This window comes from Stegostoma tigrinum, chromosome 20 (assembly GCF_030684315.1).
Source record: "Stegostoma tigrinum isolate sSteTig4 chromosome 20, sSteTig4.hap1, whole genome shotgun sequence".
NCBI lineage: Eukaryota > Metazoa > Chordata > Chondrichthyes > Orectolobiformes > Stegostomatidae > Stegostoma > Stegostoma tigrinum.
Window position 1 is genome coordinate 13,865,851 of NC_081373.1, and position 18,419 is coordinate 13,884,269.

General features: G+C 44.7%; 1 protein-coding gene across 2 annotated transcripts in view; it reads right to left on the minus strand.

The window, feature by feature from the left end:
• The window catches only part of armh3 (armadillo like helical domain containing 3), a 117,864-nt gene that overhangs the window by 59,140 nt on the left and 40,305 nt on the right, over nucleotides 1-18,419 (minus strand). For both annotated transcript variants that reach the window (XM_048550982.2, XM_048550983.2), the window contains exons 15-18: nucleotides 16,817-16,918; nucleotides 14,501-14,559; nucleotides 8,281-8,346; nucleotides 5,042-5,111 (exon numbers count right to left, since the gene is read on the minus strand). In XM_048550982.2, the coding sequence (XP_048406939.1) occupies nucleotides 5,042-5,111; nucleotides 8,281-8,346; nucleotides 14,501-14,559; nucleotides 16,817-16,918 (297 nt within the window). The remainder of the gene's footprint in view (nucleotides 1-5,041; nucleotides 5,112-8,280; nucleotides 8,347-14,500; nucleotides 14,560-16,816; nucleotides 16,919-18,419) is intronic.

Here is an 18,419-nt window from a genome sequence, read left to right on the forward strand (position 1 = left end):
TAAACTGATCTAGTCTCATTTGCCAGCATGTGGCCCACATTCCTTCAAACCTTTCTTATCCATGAACCTATCCTTTCAAATGTTGCAATTGTACCTGACTCCACAACTTCATCTAGCAGCTTGCCACACACACACAACCTCTGACCTTAAACCTACACTGTCGAGTACAAACAGGCTTTGACTATTGACCCCATCATGCCTCTCATGATTTTATAAACCCCTACAAGGTCTCCGAATCTCCATGGAAAATTGCCTCAGCCTATTTAGGCTCTCACTATAGCTCGAACCCTCCAACCCTGGCAATATCCTAATCTTTTCTGCACCCTTTCCTATAGCAGGGAGACCAGAATTGAACACAGTACTCTAAAAGTGACCTCACCAGTAGTCTGTACATCCCAGCTCCTATAACTCAATGCACTTGCCAATGAAGGTAAATGTACCAAATACCCTCTTCACCATCCTGCGTCCTTGTGACTCCACTTTCAAGGAACTATACACCTTTGTTTGACAACAGTCCCCACAATCCCATAAGTGTACAAGTCCTACCCTAATTGCCTTACCAAAATGCAACACATCACATTTATCTAAATTAAGCTCCATCTGCCACTCCTCAGCCCATCGGCCTATCTGATCAAGGTCCTGTTTTACTTTGAGATAACCTTCTTCACCGTCCAGGACACCATCTATTTTGGTGTCAATGGAAACTTACAAACCATTCCTCCTATATTCACATCCAAATCGTTTATATAAATTATGAAAAGTGGTTGGCCCTACACCAATCCAAGGTACTCTGTTGGTCACAGGCCTCCAGTTTGAAAATCAACCCTCTACCACCATGCTGTCTCCCACCTCCAAGCCAATTTTGTATCCAAATAGCTACCTCCCCCTGGATTCGATGTGATCTAACCTTGCTAACCTGCCTACGATGCAGAATCTCAAACACCTTGCTGAAGTTCATATGGACGTCCATAGCTCTGCACTCAATCGTCTTTAGCATTTCTTCAAAAAACTCAAAACAATTTTGAGAGAAATGATTTCCTATGCACAAAGCCATGTTGACTCTTCCTAATCAGTCCTTGCCTTTCATATTTATGCAAATCCTGCCCTAAGAATCCCCAACAACTTACCAACAACTGACATCAGGCTCAGCAGTCTATAGTTCCCTGGCTTTGTGTTACCACCTTTCTTAAATAATGGCACCACGTTAACCACCCTCCAGCCTTCCGGCACCTCACCTGTGGCTATCAATGATACAAATATCTCAGTGAGGGGCCCAACATTCTCTTCCCTAGCCTCCCACAAAGTCGCCATGGGTGGGGGGAGGGGGTAGAATGTCTGAGGCGAGTGTATGGTTTGGTACTTTAGGAAGTCTATTGTGCTGAGTTTCTCCAGTACTTTGTTCAAAAAGAAACTGAAACCCGGGTCAATCCTACCTTTCCTAACTTGGGATATTAATTGTATAACTCCCACTAGTACCCTAACTGAGATCGGTAGTGACTTGGGACCAGGGAGAAAGAAGTGACGATGGATCTCATTGTGCATGTATCAGCACAGTCACAGAGAGCTAATGAGCTGTTTTAAAGCCCAGAATGCTGACAGTGACATCAGAAACATAAATATTTCCCTACAACTCAAAAAATATATTTATATGATAAATGCACAATACACATCCCCTTTATAGAGCAGTCAAGTGAAAGATATGTGAAATTTCAATCAAGAACTGTCGGTGTGTGTGTAATAGCCTCAAGCCTTGATGTGCAGAGGCAGCTGTGAACTGCACTCTCCTATCATTAAATGAGACAGCATGTCAACATAGTTCCACATCAAGTCTGGGACCAATACCGAAAGCATTTTGTGATTTCTGACAACACGAAGCCTTCACTCTCTTCCTTTTCTTCCCTTCCCCCATTCTGATGGCTCCAACAGCTGCTAGAGCTGCAGCATCAGTATCAGTCTGTCAAGTATCAGCTGTGGCTCAGTGAGCAGCATTCTCACTTCTCAAGTCAGAACGATGCAAGTTTGAAACCTGCCCCAGAGGCTTAAGCATAAGGTTCACGTTGACATCTTCAGTGTTGCACAAAAGGAGAGCTCCAGTGTCAGTGGCGTTTCTTTTTAACTTTAAATTCAAGGTACCTCCTATCTTCTCAGGTAAAAGGGTCCACATCCAAATGCGCCCTGGCCAATATTTGTTCCTCGACTAAGATGACTAAAACAGAATATCTATTCAAAATCACACTGGATGGTGGGATCTGCCATGCACAAACTGGATGCTATATTTCCTTCATTACAACAATAATACACTCCAAAAAGTAATTAATTACCACAAAAGCAGTTTAAGATGTCCTGAGGTTGTGAAGGGTTATTCTTCCTCCATTATAATTACACAACAATTTTTTCATTCAAGTGAATCTCGCCAAAATACAGTTGGGCTATTTTAAAGTTATTTAGTCACCCTCAACTTCGGTTAGTATTAAAACAAGGAACTCTGACTGACTTCAGCTTCTAGCTAAGGGAGGCTCAGACTAATTCTAATGCCTGCAATACCCATCAAACAACATCTCTTTGGTAATGCACTTCTACACCCTATAATTTCCATTGAATTTTAACGAAGGCTACACAAAGCAGTGTCCAAATCTGCTAGAACCATAGTATCATCACATCTAGCGAGAAATATTAAAATAAATTACAACCAAACAACCACTGAATGCCTTTTGCAGTCTAGGACTTGAACAAAATTCCAACAGGAGCCAGCACCACAGGAGCAATACCAACAGGAAGGAAGCAGGAAAGAAACATGGAACAAAGAAAGGACATTGTGTTGATCAAGCCAATTCCTCTAACAGAATAATAAAATGTGAGGCTGGATGAACACAGCAGGCCCAGCAGCATCTCAGATGCTGCTGGGCCTGCTGTGTTCATCCAGCCTCACATTTTATTATCTTGGATTCTCCAGCATCTGCAGTTCCCATTATCACTCCTCTAACAGAATGTTCACTCTTCCTGTCCTACATACCATGCCTCAGAGATTTTACCCACTCAGTTACAGACCTTGCACATCCTATTTGCAATTTCCCCTTACAAATATTAAATTTGCTATCTGACTTTTTCTGTTCCTGTCTTAGAGGGTGTGCTCTCTGAACCCGATGATATTTGACAAATATTTTTAAACTAAATAAAACCTCAGGAAGAAAGCATAGGTAGAGGATTGTTTCACTGATAGGAAGCTGAGAGTAGGGAATTCATTTTCATGTTAACAAGCTATATCTAGTAGACTGCCACAACGATTAGAACTTAGTCCTTAGCAATTTACAATCTCTATCACTAACTCGGATGAGGGAACCAAATGTATAGCAGAAAAATTTGCTTGTCTACTTAGAGATAAGTAGAAAACTAGGTTGAGAAGAAGATAAAACGAGTCTACATAGAGACATAGATAAAGGGAGTTGGCAAAATTTGGCAGAGAGTATAATCTGGAAAAATGTGCAATTCTCCACTTAGACAAGAAGAAAACAGCATTTTAAAATTTATTCATTCATGTAATGAGGGAATTCTTGGCCAGGCAGCATTTATTGCCCATCCCTAATTGCCCAGAGGCAGTTTAAAGTCAACCACATTACTGTGGGTCTGGAGTCACATGTAGGCCAAACCAGGTAAAGATGGCAGTTTCCTTCCCTAAAGGACATTAGTGAACCTGGTGGGTTTTTCCGACAATCGGCAATGGATTCACAGTCATCATTAGATTCTGAATTCCAGATATTTTATTGAATTCAAATTTTACCACCTGCCACGGCAGGATTTGTACCCGGGTGCTCAGAACATTATGTTGGTTTCTGGATTAACAGCCCAGTGATAATACCACTAGGCCATTGCCACCCCGCTGATTATTCAAAAGGAGAGATGCAGACTTGGACATTGAGGGATCTGGACCTCCTAGTGCATGAATCACAAATACATATCATGCAGCTACAGCAAGGTCAATTGAAATGTTGGTGCTTATTGGACAAGGAATCAAATATAAACATAGGGAAGACTGTACAGGGCCTTAGTGAGGCCACTCCTGCAGCACTGTATCAGTGTGGATCTCCTTACTTAAAAATGAACATAACTGGATGTAAGGGAGCATTTCAAAGAGAATATATCCCTTTGTGGGAGGAGTCAAGAAATAAGGGATACGACTTAACGGAGTCTCCCGTTTAAAAGTGACTGGGGAGCACGTTTTTTTTCCTCTCAACAGACGCTGGAATTTTCTTCCCTAAAGACAAGAAGAAGCTGGGACATTAAATATATTCAAGGTTGAGTTAGCTTGATAGTCAACAGACAAAAGGTTATGGGAAGGTTGAGATGATCAGATAATATCAAATTTAGTGTTGGACATCATTCCTGGTAGCTATCATAGAATAATAGAATCACTACAGTGTGGAAACAGGCACTTTGGCCCAACAAGTCCTGACCCTCAGAGCATCTCACCCAGACCCATCCCCCTATCCCTTCCCTGTAACCCAAATAATCTGCACGTTCCTGAACACTGAGCAATTTAGCACAGCCAATCCACCAAACCTGGACATCTTTGGACTGTGGGAGGAAACTGGTGCACCCGGTCAAAACCCACGCAGACAGTTGCCCAAAAGTGGAATCAAACCCAGGTCCCTGTTGCTGTGAGGCAGCAATGCTAACCCATCTGCCACAGTGCCACCCCTGAGTTCAGCTGTACATAGGGCTACTGAGTGCAAACACAGAGGACTAGCTCCTTACGTACACTGCCACAGATTTGTAGATCTTGGATTGCTGACAATATCGGGTTATTCACATCTTGGAATGAGGGTGACACACAGAGAACTGAGCTGCACTCTACATTGATAGACAGTCCTCAAAAGTAGGCTAAAATCAGGCCCTGAGCAAATCGCATTCTTAACAGTCATAATTTTTAATCACGGACCCTGAATCTTGCTTTTTTTTTTAAATAAGGCAAGGAGGATTGTGAATAATGACTTTGTTAAATTGGCAAATAAACAATTAAAAAGATTTCTAGTAACAGACTTACCTAAAACAGCACAAACCAGAGGGCGAGAGGGGATGTTCTTCTCAGCAGCTTTCTTCCGATGTCGCATGGGCTAGCAAGTAATTTAGAAGTTAACAGAACGCTTTTGTAGACTACGAACAGACATATAATTCCTTCTTTGAGACTTACATCCACTCCTCAAATCTACCCCATCACATACTGAAATCCAGTTTATATTTTTGTTCTGTAATTGCTGAATTGCAATCACATTGAAGACATACAGAGAAAGCAGAGAGCAATCAAAAGAAAGCAGTCTTAGGGTTTCATAGAGGCCAGTAACAGTGAGTGAAGATCAATAGTTAGGACTCTGATGGGGTGGCAAAGAAACTTCACTCCCCAAATTACTATGTTCCTGCTCTTTTGCTTATTGTTTTCTTTCTTTTTTAATTCACTCATGGGACGTGGTTGTTGTTGGCTGGGCCAGCATTTATTGCTTGTCCCTAGTGGTGAGCTGCCTGCTTGAACCTGCAATCCACCTGCTGTAGGTTGGCTCACAATGCCCTTTTGGGGATGGCAGTGCATTTACAAGTGAGGATGGTGAGTAGCTTGGAAGGGAACTTGCAAATTGAAATTCCCATGTAGCTGCTGCCCTTGTCTTTCTAGATAAAAGTGATCACGGGTGCAGATGTTGAAGAATTTTTGGCGAATTTCTGCAATGCATCTTGTAGACAGTGTACAATCCTGCCTACTGAACATCAGTGGTAGGGGAATGGATGTGGTGTCAGTCGGCTTCCGTGGGCACAGCCTTAAAATTAGAGGGGGTAAATTTAAAACTGAAATGAGACGTCATTTCTTCAGCCAGAGAGTGGTGGGCTTGTGGAATTCATTGCCACAGAGTGCAGTGGAGGCCAGGACGTTGGATGCCTTCAAGGCAGAGATCGACAAATGCTTGATCTCAAAAGAAATCAAGGGCTACAGGGAGAGTGCAGAGAAGTGGAGTTGAAATGCCCATCAGTCATGATTTAAATGGCGGAGTGGACTTGATGGGCTGAATGGCCTTACTTCCACTCCTATGTCTTATGGTCCTATGGCTTTGTCTTGAATGGTATCAAGCTTCCTGAGTGATGTTCAGAGCCACACCAATCCAGGCAAGTGGGGAGAATTCCATCACACTTGTGCCTCGTAGATGGTGGATAAGCTTTGGAATTCAGGAAGTGAGTTACTTGCTGCAGTATTCTGAGTTTCTGACCTGCTCTTGCAGCCATTCTGTTTACGTGGTGAGTCCATTTGAGTTTCTGGTCAATGGAAAACCCCAGAACAGTGGTAGAGGGGGATTCGGTGATCATAACACCATTAAAAGTCAAGGGTGGTGGCTAGATTGTCTCTTATTGGAGATGGTCATTGCTTAGCATCTTTGTGAATGTGAATGTTACTTGCCACTTGTCAGCCCAAGGCTGGATATTGCCCAGATCTTGTTGCTTTTGAGCACGGACTGCTTCAGTGTCTGAGGACTCATGAATAGTGCTGAACATTCCCACTTCTGATCTTATGATGAAGGGAAGATAATTGATCAGCTGAAGATGGTTGGGTCTACCCTGAGGAACCCCTGGAGATGACGGACTTCCAACAAACACAACCATCTTCCTACAGATGTGACTCCAACCAGCAATTTGCCCCTGATACCCAACGATTCCAATTTTGCTCTGGCACCTTGATCCCACACTCAGCTAAATGCTGGCTTGATGTCAAGGGCTGTCATTCTTCCCTCCCCTCTGGCATTCAGCTCTTTTGTTCATGTCTGCACCAAGGCTATGAGGAGGTGAGACACTGAGTGGCTCTGGTGGAACCCAAACTGGTGTCACTGAGCAGGTGCTGCTTGACAGCATGGTTGATGACTCCTTCTATCACTTTACTATTCAACTCAAAATGAGGGTAATTTCCAACTAGAACATGTGAAAGTCAGGATGTGTCTTCCTATACTCAGTCATGGGAGAAGTTACAGTCTGTCAGCTGCCAACTTTTGTCTTACATCAAGCCAATCTGAACAGCTTGTCAATACGTTAGTGGACACGACAGCACCGAACTTAGTGATGTAAAGTAGCTTGGGAGGTTCATATAATTCTGAGGTCAAATGTTTGATGAATGAGAGTGAAGTTCTCCTCAGACTGGTGCTTCACCTGAGGGCGTTTGATGAGGCAGTGTGAAGGAGGCTTTGCTCTGTATCGAAACCCATGCTGTAACAATTCTGGGAGTGTTTGATTTTGGATAGCATAAGGGAGCTTTACTCTGTATCTAACCCTCTGCTGTCACTGTCCTACGAGTGTTTGATGGGGACAAAGTAGAGAAAACTTTACACTCTATTGAACACCATGCTGTCCCTATCCTGGAAGTACTTGATGCGAAACAGTGCTGAGGAAGCATTACTTTCCATTTAAAAGACTACAGGGAGCTTTGCTCTGCATCAAAACCCATGCTGTAACTATCCTGGCAGTGTTTCACAGGGATAGTGTAAGGGAGGTTTATTCCATATCTAACCTGGTGCTGTTCCTACCTTGGGTGTGTTAATGGGGACAGTATCGAGAAAGCCTTTCTCTGTATCTAACTCTGCACTGTAGCCACAGTAGGATTAGAGTTAGGTCCTGGCATGTTTGATGGGGACACAGTGCAGACGGAGCTTTACTTTCTGTTAAAAAGAGTAGGGAGAGCCTTACTCTGGATATAAACCCATGCTATACATGTCAGGTAAGTGTTTGATGCAGACAGGGTGGCCTAAGTGAAAAAAAGTTTCCTTTCCCGTATTAACGTGTGGATAAGGTAAGAGAAGGAAGACCTGTCAACCCCAGGATGAGACGCATTTGTGTGTAAGGTTACACTGCAGATTAAGATCATACTTGGCATGTAGCTCCCTCACTCTGAAATAAAAGTAGAAAAGGCAACAACTAGGAGTGAAAAAGCAGGTTAATATTTCACTTCAGACTTACAAATACAGTATTTCTAGTCTGTTAAGAATTTCAGGGCATGTTGTGTTAATCACTGAGGATTGATTTATTCCCAGATTAATTGGCTGCTAAACACCTTCAGGTGGGCAGAGACTCCCTATGGTTGCCATATTCACCAGTGCCAATATGGGTGGATGTTTACACTGCAAATTATCTTCTCTCTTGTTCGTGAATTTTCCTGAGACTTCCTGGAAAGTTTGGTAATTAAAGGTCTAAGTCAGCAATGCTGGGTGTTTCTGCATTGGTGAAATGTTCACCCAGCATCTCAATTTCAAGACTCACCATTCTGTGCAAATTAACTCTGAAGTTCATGTTGTCATCATGCAGAAAAGCATTGGCATACTGGTCCTATAACAGAGCAAAACATTAAAGAATCAGCTTGCTGTATTTTTGGCTACATGTCAGTTATTGAGTTTTTTTTGGGAGGGATTTCTGCAGTGAGTCCTTGCAAGATTTCTCACCTCGTCTTACCAAACTTGCCTCATTAACTGGCCAAGCAGCATCTTAAGAGCAGGAAAGCTGATGTTTCAGGTCAAGACCCTTCATCAGAAATGGGGGAGAGGAAGAGGGTTCTGAAATAAATAGGGAGAGAGGGGGAGGCGGATCAAAGATGGAAAGAGGAGAAGATAGGTGGAGAGGAGACAGACAAGTTAAAGAGGCAGGGATGGAGCCAGTAAAGGTGAGTGTCGGTGTGGAGGTAGGGAGGAGATAGGTCAATCCAGGGAGGACGGACGGACAGGTCAAGCGGGCAGGATAAGGTTAGTAGGTAGGAAACGGGGGTGCGGCTTGAGGTGGGAGAGGGGATAGGTGAGAGAAAGAACAGGTTAAGGAGGCGGGGACGAGCTGGGCTGGTTTTGGATGCGATGGGGAGTGGGAGATTTTGAAGCTTGTGAAATCCACATTGATACCATTGGGCTGCAGGGTTCCCAAACGGAATATGAGTTGCTGTTCCTGCAACCTTCAGTGGCATCGCTGTGACACTGCAGGACGCCCAGGATGGACACATCATCTGAGGAATGGGAGGGGGAGTTGAAATGGTTCGCGACAGGGAGGTGCAGTTGTTTATTGTGAACTGAGCATGGGTGTTCTGCAAAGAGGTCCCCAAGCCTCCACTTGGTTTCCCTGATGTGGAGGAGGGCACAACAGGTACAGCGGATGCAGTATACTACATTAGCAGATGTGCAGGTGATGTGGAAAGTCTTCTTTGGGACTGGGATGGGGGTGAGGGAGGAGGTGTGGGGGCAGGTATAGCACTTCCTGTGGTTGCAGGGAAAGTGCCAGGCGTGGTGGAGCTGCAGGGGAGTGTGAAGCGGACAAGGGAGTTTTGGTTGTTATTGCAGGGATGGGATGTGAGGGATGAGTTGCAGGAAAATGTGGGAGACATGGTCGAGGGCATTCTCAACCAGTGTCGGGGGGGAATGTTGAGGTCCTTGAAAAACAAGGACATCTGAGATGTACAGGAGTGGAATGCCTCATCCTGAGAACAGATGCGGCGGAAGCGAAGGAATTGGGAACAGGGGATAGGGGGTAGGGGATAACACGGTGTGAAGCTGGATGAATACAGCAGGCCAAGCAGCAGCAGAGTTTGACATTTCGGGTTGGGACACTTCTTCAGAAATGGGGGAGGGGAAGAAGATTCTGAAATAAATGGGGAGACAAGGGGAGGTGGATAGAAGATGGATGAAGGAGAAGATAGGGTGAGAGGAGACAGACAGGTCAAAGGCGCAGGGTTAGAGCCAGTGAAGGTGAATGTAGATGGGGAGTTAGGGAGGGGATAGGTCAGTCCAGTGAGGACGGACAGGTCTAGGGGGCAGGATGAAGTTAGTAGGTAGGAAATGGGGGTGGGGGGAATGGTTAGGGAAGCGGGGAAGAGCTGGGCTAATTTTGGGATGTGGTCAGGGGAGGGGAGATTCTGAAGCTGGTGAAGTCCACATTGATACCCTTGGGCTGCAGGATTCCCAAGCGAACTATGAGATGCTGCTCCTGCATCTTTCAGGTGGCGTCATTGCGGCAATGCCAGAGGCCCAGGATGGACATGTCATCCGAGGAGTTTGGGTGGGTGGGGGTGGGGGGGGGGGGGCTGAAATGGTTTGTGAATGGGAGGGGATAGGGCCAGTGTAACCTTGGAAGAGTGAGTGACTGCTCCACAAACAGGCAGGCATAGTTTGGGCCCATGCCGGCACCAGAACAACCACAACCCAACTCCCACCGCAACCTAGAATACACCTCCTCCCAACCACCTTCCTGCAAAAATGCCATCCCCTATTCCCAATTCCGTCACCTCTGCTGCGTCTGCTCCCAGGAGAGGCATTCCATTCCTGTACATCTCAGATGTCCTTGTTTTTCCCAAGGACAGCAACTCACCCCCGCAGTGGTCGAGAACACCCTCGACCGTGTCTCCCTCATCTCATCCCTCACATCCCGTCCCCGCAATAACAACCAAAACTCCCTTGACAACTCCACACTCCCCTACAACCCCACCACACCTGGCACTTTTCCCTGCAACCACAGGAGTGCTACACCTCCTCCCTCAGCCCCAAAGAAGACTTTCCACATCAAGCAGATGTTCACCCACACATCTGCCAATGTGGTGTACTGCATCCGCTGTACTCGTTGTGGCCTTCTCTACATCGGGGACACCAAGCTGAGGCTTGGGGGCCGCTTTGCAGAACACCTACGCTCGGTTCACAATAAACAACTGCACCTCCCAGTCGCAAACCATTTCAACTCCCCCTCCCATTCCTCAGATGACATGTCCATCCTGGGCCTCCTGCAGTGCCACAAGGATGCCACCTGACGGTTGCAGGAACAGCAGCTCATTCAGTTTGGGAACCCTGCAGCCCAATGGTATCAATGTGGATTTCACAAGCTTCAAAATCTCCCCTCTCCCCAATGCATCCCAAAACCAGCCCAGTTCGTCCCCGCCTCCCTAACCTATTCTTCCTCTCACCTATCCCCTCTCCCACCTCAAGCCGCACCCCCATTTCCTACCTACTAACCTCATCCCACCCCCGAGACCTGTCCGTCCTCCCTGGACTGACCTATCTCCTCCCTACCTCCCCACCTACACTCACCTTTACTGGCTCCATCCTTGCCTCTTTAACTTGTCTGTCTCCTCTCCACCTGTCTTCTCCTCTATCCATCTTCGATCCGCCTCCCCCTCTCTCCCTATTTATTTCAGAACCCTCTACCCCTGCCCCATTTCTGATGAAGGTTCTCGGCACGAAACGTCAGCTTTCCTGCTCTGAAGATGCTGCCTGGCCGCTGTGTTCATCCAGCTCCACACCTTGTTATCTCGGATTCTCCAGCATCTGCAGTTCCTATTATCTCTTGTCTCGTTAACCTTACCCTTCTGGCTATCCTCACATTTCAATTATGGCCCACCTTACCATGCATCAGTCCCAGAAGAGCTCACCACTCAGTTTATATCCCAGAATGCACTGGTATGTCTTACACCCATGCTATCTTTAAAAGCCCTCTGTGTATCCAGACAAGCACTGTCAGTCCAGAGCTGCCCTTTACAATGCCAGGATGCTACGAACAAAGGCTACTCTCCTTGACTTGACCGAGGGCTACTCATAACCAAGACAAGTTTACTTCCTTTGCGTCTTCACAAAATGGCAAGGCAAGATATCAGTACTGTGAGCTTGGTACCTCTGGCTGAGGGGTCAAAGCACACTAGGAAAAGCAGTGAGCATCTGAGGGGTTCAGAGTCAGTGGGCATTATGATCCCTAGTGTAAAGCCCAGAGATACAGCCATGCCCAGTCCATGAGCTAACTACATGCCTCTGAGCACACAGCATTACAATGATAGTTCTGGTGCAGCCCACAAGTGCAGAAGCATCCTATAAGTGGATCGCAGAAGTGTGATGAGAGCTTTGAGGCTCCATGTCAGATGCCAATGTTTGTGGACATGGGGTACACATGGCCAGTGTCCAGGTTCCTCTGCAAAGCTGCAAGCTGAATTTGCCAAGTATTCATTCTGGTTTCCTTGTTGAATTTCTCAACATCTTGTTACATTGGCAAGTTTACTAAGATAGGAGGCTGAGTATCAATAAAGCAAGTATGGGACTCGAACAAAGCGTTTAATAAACAATAATCACCCTTAACTGACAATGCACTAGTGCCCAGCAAAGAGCCAGCCTTGCACCTTTTCAAAAGTGTAAACAACTCTGATATACTTTGAATGCCAAGGCTCGTATCATGAAAGTACTTGACAGATTCTGCCACAGATCTCACTGTAGCCCACAGTCATATAAGACTCCACCCGAAAGAGTAAATATTAAAATCCTATGTCCCTTTACAGGTAAACCAAAACACCTCCACAGTTGATTGACAGTAGGCAATGCTCACTGGGCTTTGCACCCAAGAACTGGATTCTTGGTTGGCTCTTGTGGTACAGCAGTAGTGACCCCACTTCTCAGCCAGGGACCCTAGGCGCAAGTTCTATTGCCACCATAGTTGTGTAACCATTTCTCCGAACAGAGAAAAAGAGCAGGCTTGTTATTTGTTAATTTATTTACAGACATGGGTGATTTGATGGAGGTTTATTTAAACTAAATGTACAGGTTCTCCAGTAGCAAGGCGGCACTATTTCCTCCTCCAATTCCATTCTGTATTAGACCCGCCACCTTTCCCTACCCTTCCGCTAGTTACTGTTGCACTGCCCCTAGTGGGCAGTGCCTGTAACTTGTTTAATTTGTCAAACAGATGAATTGGGAATGGATCACTGGTTTCTTAGGGCCCCCTTGTGGTACAGTGATAGTGTCTCTACCGGTGGATCAAGAAAGCTTAGGTTCAAGTCCACCTGCTCCACAGGTGTGCAATAACAATCTTGAACAGGCTGATTAGAGAATATCAAGCACTGGCTCTCCCTCCCTCTTTTGCTTCAGCTTTGTTATTGTTGCACTGCCCATGGTGGTCTACTCGACTGATTAGTCATAACTTGTTTGTTTTAATTTTGTTAACTGGGTGATTTAGAACATTTGGTGGTGGGTTTTCTAGAAGAAACTGTGTTCTTTGAGAAATGATGCCTGGACTGGAGAGTTTAGTCAGGGATTCAATAGGCTGAGATTGTTTTCCTTGGAGCAGAGGAGTCAGAGGGCGGACATAATTGAAATGTACAAAATTACAAGGGACACGGACAGCAGACACAGTGAGGAACATTTCTCCTTTGTGCAGGGATCGATGGTTGGGGTGGGGGTGTCACAGTTTTAAGGGAAGGGCAGGAGGTTTAGAGGGGATGTCAGGAAATGTTGCTTTCACTTAGTGATGGGAATCTAGAAATTACTCCCTCAAAAGGATGGTAGAGGAGAAAGCCTCATGATATTTCAGCAGTTTAAAATGTGCACTTCTTTAATTCATTCATGGGACATGGGTGTCACTTGCTGGCCAGAATTTATTACCTATCCCTAGGTGCCCTTCACATGGTCATGGTGAACTGCTTTCTTGAACCAATGCAGTCCATCTACTGTGGGTTAACCCACAATGCCCTTAGGAGAGGGGATTCCAGGATTTTGACCCTGCAACAGTGAAGGAATGACGATATATTTCCAACTCAGGATAGTATGTGGCTTGGAAGGGAACTTGCAGGTGCTGGTATTTTCCTTATACCTGCTGCCCTTGACCTTAGAGATGGACTTGGTCATGAATTTGGAAGGTGCTGTCCATGGATCTATGGTGGATTTCTGAAGTGCATCCTTTAGATAGTACACACTGCTGCTACTGATTATCAGTAGTGGAGGAAGCGGATGTTTACGGGTATGGTGTCAGTTAAGTGGACTGCTTTGTCCTGGATAGTGTCAAGCTCCTTGAGAGTTGTTGGAGCTGCACTCATCAGGCAACTGGAGAGTATTCCATCACATTCCTGACCTGAGACTTGTCAATGATGAAAAGCATTTGGGAGTCAGGGGATGAATTACTCACTGCAGTATTCCAAGCCTCTGACCTGCTCTTGGAGCCACTATGTTTATTGGATGAGTCCAGTTGAGTTTCTGGTCAATGGTAACCCCCAGGATGTTGATGGTGGGGGATTCACTGATCATAATACCATTGAATGTCAAGGGACAGTGGTTAAATGGTCTCTTATTAATGTTGGTCATAACATTTGTGTAGAGTCCAGTTATTATCCAGTTCCAGTTGTATTTAAACATGGACTGCTTCAGTATCTAAGGAGTTGCGAATAGCACTGAACTTTGTGCAATCATCAGCAAACATTCTCACTTCTGACCTTATGATCAAAGGAAGGTCATTGATGAAGCAGCTGAAGATGGCTGGGCCGAGGACACTACCCTGAGGAACTCCTGCAGAGGTGTCCTGGAGCTGTGATAGACCTCCAGTAACCATGACTATCTTCCCATGTCAGGTATGACTCCCATCACCAGATAGTTTGCCCCCAGTACCCAGTAATTCCAGTTTTGCTAATGCTCCTTGATGCCACACACAATGCAGCCTTGATGTGCAAGCTCATATTAACACAGGGATGCAGGCATTTTGTACTCACCTCTGCAATACAAGTAAGGATGATCAGACAGAGTTTGGCACTGTTCAACCGATGCTCATCTGAAAGGAGAATGAATGAATTAGAGATTCACAAGGGGCAGCGAGAAAACTCTGATAAAGTGAATGACAATATCTGTTCCAAGCAACTTTCAAGAGCCCTGAATGTGAATTCAGAAGCAAATAAGAGGGAAAAGGGGGATGGTATCAACAGGTTTCTGCTCCAGCAAGAGAGTGACCCAAGCTGAAAGCTACACACCATGTTGGTGTAGGAGAGAAAACAGTTTTGAATAGATGCAACACATTTTACAGCTAAAAGTCCACGAACACACAATGAGGTAAAGAACTTACGTTTCTGTAGCACCTTTCACAGCCTCGTATCATCTCAAAATGCTTTACAGTAAATGTAATGGTATTGGTAGTCATCACTGTACTACAGAAACTGCAGAGTGACACCAACAGTGCAGGTTCATTTCCTGCACCAGCTGAGGTTATCGTTAACATCCTGCCTTCTCAACCACGCCCCTCACCTGAAGCTTGATAAGCCTTAGGTTAAACTCTCCACCAGTTATATCTCTCTCTCAAGAAGGAGAGCAGCTCAATAGTTCTCTGGAAAAGTTAGTCCAATGGTCAAATTGTGCCACTACAAGCTCCCACAAAAAAAACCAAACTGGACTGACCAGGTCATCCATGACTTTAAGTGGTTGATTTGGGCATTCAGTCCACACAATAAACTCAATGAAAATTGAGATGACCTTGTTCCCTCACCTGAAGGGGCACATTGAGTCTTAGTTTAAATTTCCTTAAATCTAAATGTAGTAGCAATCCTGTAACACTGACTTACTCAAACACTGCATGAAGCCACAACCTTCTGACTGAGAGGAAAACAATGCCACAACTGAGTCAAGCTGACACCTTAATAGACAGTGGTGGTGAGGGGCTGTATGGCAGGTAATGCCTGAGAAATAAGTAATCCAGTGCATAAATCAGGGTAATCAGCACAAGGGACATGTGGCAGGTTGGAGACTGATTAATATTAAAAAAAAATCAAAACTGTCCCAACATTTTCTTACGAGGGGTGTGACTGCCACTATTTCAGATCAGTCACTGCAGAGGAGGATTTCAGAGTGGCATTTACAATACATGTCACTTGAGAGGACACTGCACAGAAACTGGCTGCACTCCAGCAGTATGTAAGCACAAACCACAATAGCAAAGGAGGACTGAGTCACCAGCACAAGCTCGCTATTGTCCTTTACAGAATTCAGAATAATGTTGCACTGCAACCGACTCACCCTTGCCCTTTCACAATACTGGATACGCATTGACAGCTCACTAGGAGATAATAACAAAAGCTCATTTATATTTGAGAACAAACTGGCAATAGCATAGTGTTAAATCCACAGGCTTTATTCTAGAACAAGGGGACACTCAAACCAAAGCAACTGCAAGCATTAAGAAAGAATTAGATAAACACTTGGAGAAGAAAAATATCAAAAGATGAAAGGGAAAAAACTTAGTGGGGTGCTAACCTTGACAAAAGAGTGGAATTGCGTCCCTCCTGTGTTGTGATTTCTACACGCATTCCAGAAATCAGCAATCCCAATATACCATACAAAGCCATGAAAAGCAATATAACTGTTTAAAATGCAGCAAAGCTGTTCCTACAAAGCTGCACTGACTCACAGAGGCAGCGCAGAGAACACAAAAATACAGGAGCAGGAATAACGTCATGTAGCCCATCAAACCTGCTTGACTATTCAAGAAGATCATTGCTTATTTTCTATTTTCCCACAATTCTCCATTTAAAATAAAATCCCTTTGTGCACATAAATCTAGTGCAGGTAGATAATTCCAAAGATTCAATAACCTTTGTAGATACTAGTTAGAGCTCAGCTGGAATAGTGTGCAGAACTCCGGACACAATACTAGGCAAAGAGTGAACAGAGTGCAGAAGAGGTTGCAAGGATTGCTCTGGGGATGAAAAATTTGAGTTATGAAAACAGATGGGAGAAGCTAAGAATGTTGTCCTTGACAACGAGATGGTGGAAAAACCATGTCATTTTATTTTTCTGTATTTTTGATTGTGTACTGAAATGGGAAAAGGCAACCAGCCTGCAATGCCTCTGTATTATCTATTCATGAGATGTGGCCAATGTCATTAAAGTCACCACGTATTGTCAATCCTCAAGCATTCCCACAGCTACACTCCCAGAGTTTGAACGGTGGACTACGACAATGGGTTTCCATTGTTCCTGACAGATAATAATACTAAATACGTTCCACATCCTTTCATTTAAATATAATTTGCTTTTCTTACCTTTTGTATCCTGCATGACAATGGAACAATACTTGAGGAAAGTGATGAGGAGGTTACTGGTGTGCAGGTTTGGATCCAGTGACAGTTCTGAAGAATTCATTACTGCGGTGGAAAGGGATACAGAGGAATTAATTGATGCAATTCCAAATAAATAAGCTAAGACTGGAGTCCCCAGTCCGTACCAACTCAAATGATCACAGTCAGGACAGGATTTTATGCTGCTACTGTATTTAGTTACACAAAAATATAGGAAATAAGCATGCGAATGGGCCAACAAGCCAACCAGTCTATGCTAGCACTTACACTCCACTCAACTTCATCTAACTCTATTAGCATAGCCCTCTATATTTTTCTGCTTCATAAGCTTCTCCTTAACTGCATCAACACAATTCACCTCAATGGTGGTGGAATGGTGAGTTCCACAATCTACTCCTTGTAAGGAAGTTTCTTCTGGGTTCCCTGCTTGTGGAGGGAACAGGTCGCAGTCTTAATGTAGTTTCCTCTTGACAAAAAACACAAGAAACTTAAACCATGCCAAGATTGGCAGTGTGACTCTCGCCGCTAGGCAGAACAGGTTTTCTTGCTGTATTTTATTAAATTGGCCATTTTAATTGCCAATTGAGTCCTTGCAGCAAAAATCAAACCCTCCCACAGAGCAACCCACCAATTTCCAGACATCCCTCATGCCCATGCCACCTTTAAAAAGGCCACAGTGCATTTGAACAAGCATCACCAGTTTGGAGCTGCTCTGCATGGTACTTGATATTTTCCCCGGAAACAGCAAACAGGGGGAAATTATTACCTTGTTTTGTGGGCGTGATCCTGAAGCTCCTGCTCAATGGAGTGATGCACAGGCAGGACTTCTTCACACAAGACTGCAGTGGAGGCCATTATACCCGGCCATGCTATCCTGGTCCAATACTGACATATGGATCTCAGCCATCTGGAGAAATGCCCAGCACTACAGGAACGAGGTCAATATCCTTCGCCAACCCATGAGCATAAGTACCGCCATCACTTCCCCAACACATCACACTCTCTCCTACTCAACCACTTTCCACAAAGGCTCATGCTCCACCACTATCACTAAAGCATGAAACATCTTCCCCACTCACCCTCACCTAGTCCAAACTGCGAAACCACTCACAAAGCTTGCTCTCTGCTCAGCCTACTCACTCACTTGGGAAACCTCTCTACCTGCACCAGCCGTAATAGTGATAACACTCATTTTCATCTTCTCTTGGCTTAACCAGCGATGTTGGATGATAGATCTTCCAGATTCTGACAATTTTTGTAGCATAGGAAACCATTCAACCAATCATGCCTGCACCAGTTCTTCAAATGAACAATTCACCTCCTGTCATTCCCTCTAACGCTGTGCATTCTGATTTTTTTTAGATAAAAACCAACTTCCTATTGACAATTATTATCTCTTTATTCATTCATGGAACTTTGGTGTTTGTGGATTAGCCAACATTTATTGCCCATCCCTAGATGCCCTGGAGAAGGTGGTGTTGAGCTGGCTTTTTCAAATATGGCAGTCCTTAAGGTATAGGTGCACCCACAATGTTATTAGGCAGTAGGAAGTTGCAAGATTGCAAAA